The sequence below is a fragment of the Loa loa genome (genome assembly GCF_000183805.2).
Source record: "Loa loa unplaced genomic scaffold supercont3.37, whole genome shotgun sequence".
NCBI classification, from domain to species: Eukaryota; Metazoa; Nematoda; class Chromadorea; order Rhabditida; family Onchocercidae; genus Loa; species Loa loa.
In genome coordinates, this window is record NW_018108217.1 from 60,959 (window position 1) to 76,042 (window position 15,084).

Here is a 15,084-nt window from a genome sequence, read left to right on the forward strand (position 1 = left end):
ACCACCACAACCACTACCACTGCCACCACCACCACTACCACTACCACCACCACCACAACCATTGCCACTACCACCACCACCACAATATCAGTATCCTATGGAAAGTCCTTATCCTTATGTTGAAGCAGCTTCACATAACTACATGTACCAGCGATCTCCTCCAGTTTACCCACCAAAAGAAGAGGTGGTATGGCTAACAGGAAATATGTGACTCGCAATACAACCTTACCACCAATTTCGGAATTAGCTGAAAAATGGTGGACCGAGGAGGGTGAATATCTGACGGGTCCTGAACGGTACAATTTTGACTTTCCGGATAATACAGTTATTCCGCACTCAATTCCAACACCATTCCAAGCAACTTCTGTGACACCTCCTGTAGAAGTGGCGCGAAGTAGCGATGATGATGAATTTCTCCACGAAATTGAGAAAGTGGCTATTGATCTAGGTTATATAGAGAACAGTGCTTTCAAAGAAAGCGGTGAAACGGCAAGCGTTAAAAGTGAAGATAAGTTCATGGATTCTTCCGGTTGTGGCGATTCAGTTTCATACACGGCAGCAGCAATCGTCTTTATCTATGGTGATAAGATGTTCGTTGGTAGTATTGGCGATTCGAGGTGATCCAATTTATCTCTTACATTCTTGAGATTTTTAAACCAAATTTACAATTTGTAATCAATTTTTTAATTTTTATTCTTTGAATTCTGCACTGTTCTAACATAAAAAATATGCAGTTTAATATCTTTTGAGGTTTCATCCTTTTGTTCGAGAAAAGTAACACGAAATGAAATTACGTTGAAATAATCCCTGATTTATTTTGCCTTAATAACTTAATCAATTGCTATTTCATTGAGTTACTTCCTCCGGCCGTCTTCCCATTACTTTTAACTTTAAATTAAATCCATCCCAGAATGGTTCATTCTTTCTGACTTTCTAACCTTTAAGAAAATCGTAATCAAAGTGTGTCGTTCCTCTTGAGCAAGCATGTTGCATGACATATCTTGAGTAGATCATAATGTAAGAGATGGCCATTGTCATTGCATTATATTTTTTCATATTCCCATATTTTTGCCATCCTTTTGTCTTTTCTACTTCATACGTCTTTTTTTTTTCTTTTTCTAAAAGAAATAATGGTAGTAAGGAAACTATCCATTGTAATAAATCGTTCATTTAGGATTGTTCTGATGCGCCAAAAGTGTCATTATCTCGATGTGATGTATTTGAATGAGCCACCACTTGCTTGGTATCCTGTAAGTTGGATCTTTCCATCAATTTCTTTTATCCACCAATATTTCCCGCTCTCCTACCAAAATTTTTGATGTTTTTTTACTGGGATTTCTTTTCGCCCGTTAATTTTTATTAATGATTTTCTGTTAATTTTCTCGACTTGTTTATCTTTCGCAAATGAATTTGTTTAATGCCTAATTTTAGATTGCAGCAGCAAAAAATTCATACTTCAAAGACAAGCATTACATTCTATTTCAAGAGCCAATCATTCGTGGTGGATTTCTGGTGAGTAGTATATTGCTACAGTAAGCGTTACTGTAAATTGAAGATATCAAATATTTTTATGGAATGTCAGAATAGATTACCAAAGACTTCTCTACCTTAGGATGTAATTTTAGATTAATGAGTTTTCGATCTTTCTTTTGATGTTCAATGAAGGTGTCATTACAAACATGTTGAATTTGAATGAGTATCACCGAACTTCGAATGAAATAAACCGAAGCGCTGTCCAAATGGTCATCAAAATTCTTGAAAAATATCCTGAAGGAGGTTTAACTTTTATTTCGTTTGCATTCTATTTGTGACAAATTTGTTATTGTAGAAAAAAGAGCATATTTTTAAGGCTATATTTTAAAAGATTACATTAATGGCATCAGTTTTTGTTTGCTCAAAAATAATGTGACTTGAGAAGAGGGCTCGTTTTCCTTTTCAGTAAGCTTAGTTATATGTTTCAAAGCATCGGACAATTTCTTAATGCTCATCTGGTAAATTAAGTTAACCAGAAAGAGAGCCGTTATTGAAAACAGAAAGTTTCTATAATTAAACTGGCCAGAAAGGAAGTTAAATTGAAGTTAGTTATGAGATAATTCAAGAAAGCGATTGAGAGATTGTTTTCAGATTTTGTTTTTCAGATATTGCGCAAAAATTTGTAGCACATATCAAGCACAGTTGCAATCGCAAATACAGACCGGTTGCTGAATTCAGTACTGTTAAGCGAGAGGGAATGTCATTTTTGTTTGCAGACCTCCGACAACTAATTCCAACAAAGCCAGAATACGATCAGCTTCTGAGGACTTATCAACCAAAGGTTCACTTATCTTTCTGGTTTTACCAAATCCTATAACTTTATCACATAAGCTTTGTTTTTTAAATCTTGTTCACCCTTTACATTCGAACGTTAGACGGAAAAATGATGAGAACGGTGTTTGTTCAGTTTCTTCCAAAAATGAAATTTTGTTTTGCACAACCAGTGGGATCATCTGTTTAAAATACTATAACGACATGCAGAATGTTTCACAAGCAATCACTCTCTTCTCTTCGTGAGGGGAATTGTCGCGAGATCTGGAGTGAAAGTTATTGTTCGGTATGACAGTATTTTGGAATGATAAATCTTATCTGGCCTGCAACATATCTACCTCAAGCGACGTTTCAGCAAATCAAAATTTCAACAAGCTGTTAAGCAAGTGAAAATTGCATTCAGTCAGAAGTATATCGTTTTAGCCACTTACTGCTAAGAAAGTACCTGAATTTTGCCTTGATGGTTGGAAAAAAAAAAATTTTAACAGAGGAAAATTCCTTGAACATAATGAAGGGTGGTTTTTGTTGCATTAGAATGAACGGACGATTTTAGCCAGATATTTCGGAATCAACGATAGAGGCGTATCCAAGAATGACGGAATACTCAAGCCCGCTGGAAGATAATGAGGAAGCAATGAATAATGCTCTATCGATGAACAAAGTATACGATATGTTTCAAGAAATATTCGATCGTGAGGAAAGTGAACGTCGAGCAATGAACAGTGCTCCTTCTGCTCCTCCTGTGATAAATGAAAATACGTGGGTGTTTCTGAGAAGTGATCAGAACTAAATGTGAAGTTGAGATCTGAGAAGCTTTCAGGAAATTTGCAGAACTCTTCTGTTGTTACATACACTGTTTAATTGATCTTTCTTGTCTTTCCTTAATTACCTCATTCTAAGGACTGATCATTGATCATTATTGGTGCATTCTGTTGTTATTTCTCTATGCTAACATTTCCAAAAACGCACATTTTCTTTACTATTCGTAACAATTTCCACAGTATTCTTCTCTTTCGAGCTTTTGCATGAAATATTAAAATCAGACTGTGAATGTGAAAGTTTGAACGGAGAAGAGAAGAAGGAGAGGGAGAGAGAGGGAGAAAGAGAATGAGTGGATTTCTTATATCGTGTGACTATTTGCAGTCCGGTTCCGTTGGAAAAGACTGTTTTCAAAATAAGAGCACTTCATGAGAATAATTACTCCAAGTTAGATGGGTCAAATATCCCATAATTGAGCTCGTGATTGCTGTGTTATAGCAAGATAGCAATCTATTGATTGTGTAAATCAATTAGTAACGAAATTCAATATATATTAGTACAAAATACAAAATGTACCTCTGACAGATACGGAATAATTCAGTGTTTCATTTATGGTAAATACTTGGTTTATTCTTAATTATGAATAGCGCCTAATTATCTGCATTTATATCCCAAATTTTTATTGGTAAAATTGAGCACATATAGTTGCCAGCACAATAAAATTGAAGCCTAACTGTTAAAGTCATTAAGTATAATGCTTGGATGGCTGGGAGCAAGAACTATTTCAATATCCATTACTGCTATGTGGACATGCATGGTATATCATGTCTTGTAATGCACTGAATGATTGAACAATCATAAAATTATCAAAAATACATTCGTTTTCTTTTTTAACAGCCACGTGGTCTCATGTAACATATTGTGTGGTCCGCTGTTTTAGCTGTCTTGTATTACTTCAGAGTTTGAACTCATTTGTTAAAGCATGTTGCGCGGTCCACTGTACTGCTTATCCTTTCTTGTGTTGCTTTCAATAACTTCGCCAGTTACGTGGGTCATTGTAATGTCAATTATTTTTGTTTTTTTTTCTTTTTTTCGATATTCTATCGTTCCTTTTGTTTTTCAATCATATTCGTTAAAACTTTTATTATCACCTCCGAGTTTATTTGCATCCTGACATAATAGGAAATGGTGAATTTATCACGTTTTCAACGATACAAAATGTCAAGTCTTCCAGGAACGTCGGAGCTGTTGATTACAGTTTTAAAGCATTTATACACATCGGTTTTCCTGTGCAAGTATTCCATGGAAAGAATACTCATAACAATAAAATTATCAATCACTCATTACAAATATCATCTTCACTTATTAAAGCACCCGGAAACGGCAAAAGAAGCATAGGTCTGGAAGCGGCAATGTAGCATCAATAAAAGTTTTGAGAGGATTTGGCCGAATAATATGTAACGGCAGTTTCTTGAAAAAATTGAATTAGATACATGAAGATGTGTGCAAAATGCCATTTCCTTACAAATGCTCTTTCAAATCCAATATACAACAGTATTTACAAAAGCTAAGCTAAAAGTAAAATTATTGCAATACAGTATGTACACCGTCGAAATATTACACCCAGGAATGATACGTTGATATCATAGATGAAGACCTTCCTAGGAATAATTGAAATTTTGGGAAAACAAAGATGATGTATTCTAACACCACCAACTGTTCAAATTATTATGATTTTTCTGGCAAGAACCTGGGAGACGTATATTCCATGTATATTGTGTATTCGATCCAGACTTCGATCTATGGAATTACTGTAGATACAAGTTAGGTCATCATTCATGAGTGTTACAGGTGGTTGTTAGGCGATGTGCTAGCACCGATTATCGTATGTTAATTATGTTCCATTCAATCTCACTCTGCAATTCTAATATTTTTAAAAATGGTATTTACTAAAACTTAAATTTTGAAAATTCGCATAACCGATACTTTCACATACATTACTGTGTGGTACATAGCTTTACCATAATTCTGTAGTCGGATGATGAGATAAGTGAAATTAACCACCGGTGTTGCTTATGCTTTTGAATGTTTGCTTTACAGCACCCTGAATAAGCTTACTAGCGAATTCTTCATCCAGTCGAAAATATGTTTGTAATTTCAGATAGCGATCGTGCAATGACAACCTATTATAAATTCATCCGTTAGTCATCCAGTTAGAAGGTATGATGGTTTTTTGGTTTGAATTTCAATTTTCGAGACTAGTACGATCAAGCATGGTCAATACCTCTTGCACCTATTTAATACCAAACATCCTTGCAACACGAATGAACAAGACGAAAATATTTCCACTGCCCATTAAATAATAACAAACAACAAACTTGGGATTTTTTAAGATGATTCCTCTCATAGTTGGTACAATGATACCCACTCGCAGGATATCAGTAAGTAACTGCTCCAAGAATTCAGCACCAAAAAGCCCGAGATCACCAAATGTTGCTTGATCGACATCACGAACACGAGATTCAAGCAATTTGAAGTCTAAATTTTCGATCGAGACATTTCCGATGATCATTGTTCGATTTAACCATAAATTAATGCTGGATGTCATCTTCGTATCAGCTCTTATGATCTGCAGTTGGATAGTCGAATATTATGTGTGTTCTTTTTTAGTTTTTGTAGTTTGGAATCCAATCAAATTCACTTACAAAATTTTACATTTAAATTCGAAAACATTCATATCTCAATTCCCCTTTTCTAATCAAATTGCTATTCGGCCAGAAAAAATTAGATATCTTTTTTCTAAACCGTTAAGTCTAACTACCAGTTATGATCCGACAGAAGTTTAGGATGTAGAAAAATGCCTAGCTGTCGAATCATTCCGCTTACCCATTGACCACGTGTTAGGCACAAACTCACCATTAGTTTGAACTGCGTCGAATTTCGCGGTCTAACAAACATATTCATACTGCCATAAAGTCGAAATCGTGCTCGATTTTCCACAAAAACAAGCAATGGTGACTAGAATTATTTTTCGAAAAATCTATTAATTAACAGCACTTTGATACTTACTTTGCCTCCAAAGCTATCCAATAAATTAGTGTAGCGAAAACTCTAATAGCAATAAAACCATACATCAAGTAAGGTTGTCATTTTAAGGAGAATGAGATAAATCACATTGAATTTCAAATCAGCATAAAAATAGACTAGAGGAAAGAAATAATCGAAAATAATGTTTTCATAGTTCACCTTTCTGGTCGAAAAATGGATCTCAACTTCGCGATCCGGGAACTGACGAGACAGTTCACCAAGGTATTCACCAATGCAATAGCCACTCTCACAAGTGGTCAGCAGAAGGGTTTTAAGTTCTGGACTAGATTCAGGACCAACGATAAAATCCATGTATTTTTGTTTATATGCATGAAACAATAGCGAATTGACTATGTAATCTGTTGCGATAAATTCCGCCATATGAACACCTGAAAAAGGAAATTTTCCTTTTCAGATATTCGATTTTATCCATTTTACTTGAGAGTGAATTGACAAACTTTCCGTCTTTTTTTTTCATATAAAGTATGGTAGTGCATGAACTAACTTAATTTACTAATTAAGTTGTCAGTAGAAATTTGACATGTGTTACTGAAGAATTAGTTAACTCACCATTTGGTGGAGGAATGTATATATTCGGAGGATGAAAAGGAGTCCCTCCGTAACCATTCCTGAAAAAAAGCAAAATATTTTATCATTTCCTAAATAATTGCTAAAAAAAGCATAAAAACTAGTTTAAAAGGATTTAATATCTTTTTTAATACCAGAAAGGATTACAAAGATAATTGTACAAAATGTTTTTTTCTGGTACTTAATGGTAAGTGGAATGATTAAAGGTTCAGCGAACCTAATTGATGTAATATCCGCTAGATTGTCTAATATATGTACAACCTGGAGATGAACACATTTCAAAGTACCGTTCACTCAGTTCTCGAGAGTAACTTAACAAACCGGCCGGTAAATCTCCAATTAAGGTCCTTATTATTTGAAAAAAGTTGCAATTGGGTTTTTAGAAGCTACTTTCATTTAATTTTAAAGAAGTTTAAACTGACCAAGAAATTTCACCCCGTGATAACATCTCAATAGTCCCATGTGCGATGAGTGGGTCATGAATGAGTCGGTAGTCCAAGATAAGACTTTTCTGTCGTAAATGATTAATAATGTTTAATAAAGTAATATTTTTAGCGCCAATTTCGCCGAACTTGCTAAGCGATTTTCTTGCTGGCAAATCAAAAGATATTCCAAATATATCGACCGAATTTTCGTTGATAGGTATCTAAACAGTCGCCTTTTTCAAAAATTAAGTTTTTAGTTTTGATAGCATCACAGAGCAATGACTGAAAAGATTGCAGGATGAAAAATCCTGTAACACTAGAGGATATGTTAGAGGATTTTTCTCATGATTATTGTACTAGTTTGGAAAATAACAGCATGATATTAGTCAAACAGCTTACTTGATAATTCGTTGTGTTTATTTGCTTCCAGTACATTTCTAGCTCTGACTGAACATAACTCAATTTCAGTATTATTGATTAAAATGAAAACATTACCTGAAGAGGCATTGTTGCTAATATGTAATTCATATCTTTATTAATCATATTCTTTATCATTTGGCATATACGATCCTCTACAATTGGTTTGAAATGAGCGATTATGAAAGCTGAAATATGATTTATCTATTAATGGGTTGAAAAAATAGCTGAAATATGATTTATCTATTAATGGGTTGAAAAAATAGCTGAAATATGATTTATCTATTAATGGGTTGAAAAAACAAAAGTGAGGAATAAAATCTGACAGCCATTGTTAAGCTAATATGACCGAACAAAGTTCCAAATTGTCCACGAATCGGTATTGCTGGGACTAGAAATAAATGATGGGCATGACATTTTCCCCTTATACCTTTGAAAGTGTTGATAAAGAAATCTGTGATAACTCCAGTGTTTCGGACATTTAAATCAACATAGCCAACATTAGCCCGGCAATACGTAGATTGCACCATTGGAGCACCAGCTCTCGTTCTACAAATTTGTAAAATTGAAAATTGAAGTTTTGAAACTATAATATGCTTGCAATTTTACAATATATCCAAAACTGGTGACGATGATCGCGCATCAAATGTAAAATAAGCTAATATAAACGAACTTAGCTAATCTGACAGCCATTGTTAAGCTTACATGACCGAATAAAGTTTCAAATTGTCCACGAATCGGTACTGCTGGAATCAGAAATGGTCCAGTGAATATTGCTTCGAATTCGCCTCCTGCTCTAAATATATTACTTCAAAGCAGTAGTACCGGAAAATGAATCCATGCGTGATCTAATTTCTAGGGAACAATCCATCCGTCATTATTTGGCAGTTAATAAAAGAATAAATTACATTCATTCTATTTCAGACCTGATATGCATTTTAGCCATTGACCATGTAAACATATCTGGTGGTGATAATTCCAGACTGTACTCCGATGGTGACCAATACTTTGAAACATATGTATCATATATCGAAACCTGAAATAAAGAGGTGAGAGTATTCGTCATTTTTGAAAATTTTAACAAATATCTCTAAAAGAAATACTAATATCACAATTATCAAATTGTTCGATTGTTCAGGATAATGTGTTTTCCTGTAACGGTAGACCATAATGATTTGAAAAAAAGAAAATTCGTCAGAAAATGCGCGATTTTCAATTTACCTGCAAGTCAAAATGTTAGTCGTTTAACGAAAGTATATATTTATTTCCTGTTAGAAGTGGCGCATACCAAATGATGAAAGATGAGTAGTTGAGAGTTATTTCGCACAGCAGTGTGCTGCGATGAACGTTCTACCAAACTGGGAAATTTTTATATTCTCCTATTCATCTATCGACTTTGAAAAATGATGTAGCAGACAAAACGGTAGTCATTGAAAAGAAAAAAATAGTCATTAAGCTAGTGATTAAATAATCAATAAATCAGCGTGGCTGACCAGTATTATTCAATTTTCTACTCTATAAAGATCCACTATATGTATAGACAGATATACAGATAGAAATATGTTTACCTGACCAGCTTCAATAAGTTGTGTAATAGTCGGTAATTGAATTCGCAATATTTCATCGTTCACAATTTTCATGCCTATTTCACGTAGGTATGCGAGACCAGAAGACATTAATCTCATGTGGATACCAGGATTTTGGACATTCGTATTTGTCTGGAGCAAGAATTTTAAATCAAAAGGGATTTGACATAGTTCTGAAATTTGTGACAGCATGTATGTCTCACCCTTTGTGGTGTTTTGGATATCGTTGTTATCACAACTGATCACACTAAATCAGTTATGAATGGTTGTAATTCTACTAAAAAATGAATTCATGTGTTTAAAAAAAGCTTGATAAAAAAGAGATACAGGTAGTGAAAGGATATGTAAAGTATTAAAAATATTGTATATTACCAGTAGCAGCATTGATACATTGTCATTCCCAGATACTCGTGTATCCAAAATTGTAAAAAGTAAGGTAGAAATCACAAAATACATCATCACATTCCTGAAATTACCAAGTTATCCACTATAAATGGATACGATTAGCGGAAAAAAAAAAGAAAGAAAAACAGTTTCGCACGGAAGTTGTGAAACTGCTTTTCTTTTTTTCTTCAGATACAAAAGGTCATATTATGAGTATGTAATGAAAGGAAGCATAACACATAATATGTCCAATGCTATCCATCTGGACTACTGCAAATAAAAACTCTGCAAAAAAAAAAAAAAAATGTTTAAAAACAAGTTTTATACAATGAAATAGCAGAAATGATAATTGATGGCATTATTGACAGATGGATTATTATTAGAAGATAAAAGCACCTCTGCTGTGAGAAAAGATATATCAGTATTCTAACAAATATCGTTACCATCAACAATATCAGGAAGATCATTGTTAAAAGCTGTTTAAGGTAGCATTATGTCAGGTTGATTGTTCAACGCGAACATATATCAACGTCAAGGTTTTCTCTCTTCCAGTCGGCCGATTTCATCTCGTTTGATTCCATTCCATTTCATTTCTTGTGATGATGAGTGTGGATGGATGGATGAACAGGCACACATCGTACAATGCATGAATGGTTCTGTTGCGGTGTGTATCCGTCCGAACAGGTTGTGGATAAATACATCATTATCAGGCTGGCTCATTCTCATGCATCACTCATAACATTTATTTCAAGTTTTATCGTTCAATATAGTTTTTTGATAAGAAAAATGTATATACAGAGGAAATTGACAGCCTTAATTAGTGAATGAATTATGCTTCAAAATTATTCGATGGCATACAATGTAAACCTTTATTGCAGATATTCTTGTATGATCATGTTAAGCATGTCACCGCTAAACTTGAAAATACATTAGGCTGATTGGTGGAACAGGCTTAGTAAATTCTATCTTACAAAGCGCAGTTGTTTTTGATAGGAACAGTAATATACATATAATAAAGATATCTTTTACGCATGCACTTAAATTTTCCAACAGAGATAGTGTTTCATCTTCATTTGAATGAAGGAATTCGTTGCGATGGCCTTCACAACGATTTAATCAATCAGCACTCTCATAATTTTCGCCTAATTTCATCCATTTCTTAATAAATGCAAATAAATGATGATAACATAGCATAATCAATTACTACTACTATTAACAGCCTAATCAATGGGTGGGTTAAAATATAATTATTTGAACGGTTAACACTGTCAACAAATACCCAATCATATCCATCATATCAAAATGCCATCAACGAAAGGTGCGTTGCCGTTGAATGTGCTGATAATTTTGAAAATGCTCGTGGAAAACACAGTTTTGCAGCGAACAACCATTGATAGAATAGTGAAGCAAGCAAGGGAAGGACTATTTTATAAGCCATTTCAGATTTCCATTATCTTTCTTAATCATTCCTCTTTTATTTAGAAAATCCTGTTAATTTTTCTTTGCAATGAAAAACAAGCTTTGTAATCACCGTATGAAGCATCAACTCTAATTCAATTTTACCGCTGTCAATGTTCTCAGTCTTCGTTTCAGAGAGCGCTTTTTATCATTTTAATAACAGCTGCACATCGTCATTGGTTGTGATTGTATATTGTGAAAGATGCAATGAATCATTAAGTGGATCAAAAATAATATCGTTTTTACAAAGAGCTAATCAGATGGTTAAGCTTAATTTTAATGTAAAAAGCACTTGCAATATTTGTGTTTTTGCATTATTGTATAATTTAAAATGATTTGAAATAAAATTGATAAACGATTTTAGATTAGATAAAAAAAGAAGAAATTAATTCAAGATTTTTCGAAATATTTCATAAATTAACCGATGTAAAATATATTACAAGTACAACATATCATTGCGATATCCTTTGCTGGAATAAAATTGCTGTCATTACTGTTGTTTGATTGTTACCATTATTGGTGAAACTTGATAGATAAAATCAGTTATAATTAGATTTCGGTAAGAGTGTATTATAAAAATGTAGCAAAATTAATTAAACTTCGAAGTATTTATGTGTTAATATAAATTAATTTAACCGATAACTTTTTCAGTTGGATTCATGTATTTGTACGAGTAGAAGGAATTACTCGACTTCCTTCAACGTACACCTCAAACTATATTATTTGTCAGTAAACAAGAACTGACAATTTCAGCAAGTTTTTCTTTATTTTCTTTTTTTTTCGTTGAGTTGATTAGAGTTCGCTGAAGGCTATTATTGATCTTTACACAATCGAGTTTTTATAATTTAGAAATAGCTTTTTTGCTCGGTATTCTACTCATTTCATTAATTTATTTCCTTATACTTGCTTTCGGTCACCACAATTAATTATACATTTCAGTTTTTTCCTGAAATTCATCCAAAATACATGCTTATATTACTGTCACACTTACTGTTTCACGAAACTTTCGTAAAATATTACACTTGAGAAAAGGTCTAGAAAAAAGTTTGTGGGATTAAAGAAAACCAAAAGTCATAAGCATTTCAGGACTCTGTCTCAAAGTATTAGAAACTGAATGAACAATATTTATGCCATGCCATTGTAACTGAATTGGTTATAATAAAAAAAAGAAAAAAGAACTGGTGTAAAAGATCAGATTAATGTTGATAAGCAAAATATGTCAAGCTTTTATGCTATGTCTGCTAGATGTGAAATTTTTTTTAAACATCTGTGATCGCCTTTCATTATCAGGGAAATTTTGTGCCCCAAAAATTTAAGGTGTTTAAATTTTGGAAAGTACTTCAAGAAGAATTACACATAAAATTTGTCAAATCTTCTAATTCAACCGAATTTAATTGCATGATGATGAAAATCGTTAGGATTTACTACCTTTTTTCGAAGATAACGGTAATGTTGAAACATAGGAAGGATTTGAATAAAATACTTCAACATCACCACTGATAAACTTCTTCATATTTTAGCAGATAAAGACTTGAGAAGGAAGAAAATTTAATTAATGATTTAATCACTTGTGGAACTATGATGACAAATCACTTATGAAATTATAACAACAATTTATCGATAACACCCAGTAACATAATATCAGATAACATGGCACATTGGTATAAATAGTCACTTTGTTCTCCAAATCACTTCATTTTAATAATAGCACAACATTATTAGGTACTTTCTGCATTCACCTGTACAATCATCTTCTTCAATCCATCTATTTGGTTAAAATTTTTTTTCTGGTTATCAGCTTGCTTAGAACAACATAGCAAACACATGTCAATTACAAAAAAACTTAACCGATGAACTTTTTAAGGTATGTTGATAGTACCAAAGATAACAGGTTAGATTAAATTGTGTTTTTGCGTCAAATGCATGTAATTTTGTATACAGAGAACGTTTTGGATGAAAGAGATAGGAGAAATGAGAAAGAGATCATTTGTGCTTCGCAAACACTGCCTATATTAATTAATAAGCAGCAATCAAAAAGTAATATGAAAAGGTAAAGAAATATTCACAAAATGATATTATACAATAATACAAACCAGTGTCAAATAAAGATATTTTGAAATGAATTAAAAGAAATGATTTTTAGGAATTTGAATACAGGTTGTCTGAGAAATTCGGACACTAGGATACGTACAAAAAAACAAATAGATTTTGCTTGATGACCATTTAAATATGAGGATATTTTATCATTCCAAACTTACTTATTTAGATACATAATCTTGATACAATATCATCCGTATCACGTTTCGTTTAAATTGACATACCAATAAGCGCTTAATAATGAATGATAGCTATCAGAAACATGCTTTATAATAAACAATCAATCAAATAAAAACTACACTTCCAAAAGTTGTGGGGAAATTGAAGGAAGTAATTAAAAATGGTAAAAATGATTAGTTTCAAAGTGAATATTTTAATAACACTATGTATATGTATTTTCGTGGAAATGCAGGAGTTTTTCGGACGAATCTGTGGATTAAAGTGTGAATGTCTTCGAAACTTATCAAATACAGTATTATCTACTTAAAAAAGGCAAGTTATTCTAGGCAAGAAGAACAGTTAATAACAAGGAAATGCTCATTATAATGGAAATTTGAAGCAATATGTGAGTCATAAATTTGTCGTCATTTGAGATTTCAGCTGCTTCTTTTAAAAATTTCTTTCCAGAAAACATTCATTTCCCAAGCTAAGCTATAAAAGTGAGGCCCTGAACTTTCAACCGAACAAATCTGCAGTTATATTTTGAGCAGTACAGATGTGGTTTTGAAATAAATTTATAAACTTGGAGCATTAAAAGAATGGGATGATAAATTATTGAAAGCATTTCTGTAGAATGAAATGATTCCAGCTAATATTGTACTTTATGTTTCTTTTTTCCCTTCGGCTAAAAGATCCATTGTTCAATATCACTTGAAAAAAAAAATTATTAGAAGCAAACTATTTCATGCAAAGTTTTATAGAAGCTTACTTTTGCAAATCCTGAATTTTGTTGATCGAAAAAGAATAGATCTGTTGGCAGAACAAAAAAAAAGGAGAAAATGGAATATGCATCTTTGGCAAAAACGATGAAATTTTCCCCATCCTTAATTGCTTATGACATTTTCAAGATGATGAGTTGTTTTTAAATTCGCATTCCATACATTCGTGCTGAACCACGTAATCCTTAAATTATAAAGAGATATTCAACTATATACATGAATACATGAAACTGTATTATAACCGTAAAATATGTCAATTTTACATTGTAAACATTGGCTTAATTGTCATATTCACGTGATCAGATAAATACCTGTCAATGAACGAAAAACATTCCATGTATATGACATTATGAAATCAGACTCAGACTCATCATTTCATGAAATAATCTTTGGCATCTCTGGCATGACACATGACACAGGATGTTCACACGTCCATTTTTTACGGGAAAGGAAGTGTGACAGATGAAGTATAGAAGTAGTTTGGATAAGATGCCATTTGAAGAATTAAAATTTCTCTTTCAAATGACTCACTCAGAATAGCATTGTAGATCTTCTTCCGAGCACCCATTGTTGAAACACCAATATCTTTCAAGTTTTGTTCGTCCAACAATAAGAAAGCTTCCATATCAATCTATAAGTTGTGATTATTCAATCCGTATTACACTGTAAGTCATAATTATTCAATCTATATCATATATTCATATCACTTAATCACCAAGTTTTTCGGGAAACATTGTCATAAGTGATTCTAAAAAAGGTCAATCTTAAATCTTAAACGTGGTAATGTATTTATAGACCACTTCATACCTCTTGATCTCTGAATTGTGCAAGATATTCGCTGCAGCCCAGTTGTGCAAGCACCATTGCTGGGTCCACAAAAATTCGTATGTCCCAAACAGAATCATTCCCTATCAAAGGTGATGATTCGAATACTCCGGTAGATGCAGAAAAGTCTAAAACATATTGGCTTCAATAGTAAATTATCCGGAAAACTGGAAGAAAACTCAGATATTTTTTTCCTTGAACGATTGAGTTTGACCA

The 15,084-nt window shown here is 32.9% G+C and overlaps 3 protein-coding genes across 3 annotated transcripts in view; 1 reads left to right on the forward strand and 2 right to left on the reverse strand.

Moving 5' to 3' along the window:
• The window catches only part of LOAG_17055 (hypothetical protein), a gene marked incomplete at both ends in the record, with an annotated part of 5,704 nt that extends 2,610 nt beyond the window's left edge, over positions 1-3,094 (forward strand). Inside the window, 6 exons of the mRNA XM_020449716.1 lie at positions 165-617; positions 1,175-1,250; positions 1,432-1,512; positions 1,626-1,776; positions 2,139-2,314; positions 2,858-3,094. Of these exons, the coding sequence (XP_020306707.1) occupies positions 165-617; positions 1,175-1,250; positions 1,432-1,512; positions 1,626-1,776; positions 2,139-2,314; positions 2,858-3,094 (1,174 nt within the window). The remainder of the gene's footprint in view (positions 1-164; positions 618-1,174; positions 1,251-1,431; positions 1,513-1,625; positions 1,777-2,138; positions 2,315-2,857) is intronic.
• A 2,025-nt stretch (positions 3,095-5,119) lies between these two features.
• On the reverse strand, positions 5,120-9,622 carry LOAG_07376 (LBP/BPI/CETP family domain-containing protein; the record flags this gene model as incomplete). Its single annotated transcript, XM_003142909.1, has 12 exons — positions 5,120-5,246; positions 5,442-5,692; positions 5,950-6,081; positions 6,310-6,539; positions 6,721-6,779; positions 7,161-7,384; positions 7,659-7,768; positions 8,011-8,129; positions 8,254-8,376; positions 8,507-8,616; positions 9,149-9,298; positions 9,539-9,622. 12 exons carry the CDS (start codon positions 9,620-9,622, stop codon positions 5,120-5,122), a joined length of 1,719 nt encoding a protein of 572 aa, XP_003142957.1.
• A 4,421-nt stretch (positions 9,623-14,043) lies between these two features.
• Positions 14,044-15,084, reverse strand: part of LOAG_17056 (hypothetical protein) — a 6,596-nt gene continuing 5,555 nt past the window's right edge. Inside the window, exons 16-18 of the mRNA XM_020449717.1 lie at positions 14,851-14,996; positions 14,575-14,674; positions 14,044-14,227 (exon numbers count right to left, since the gene is read on the reverse strand). Coding sequence (XP_020306708.1) covers positions 14,187-14,227; positions 14,575-14,674; positions 14,851-14,996 — 287 coding nt within the window. The 3' untranslated portion in view covers positions 14,044-14,186. The remainder of the gene's footprint in view (positions 14,228-14,574; positions 14,675-14,850; positions 14,997-15,084) is intronic.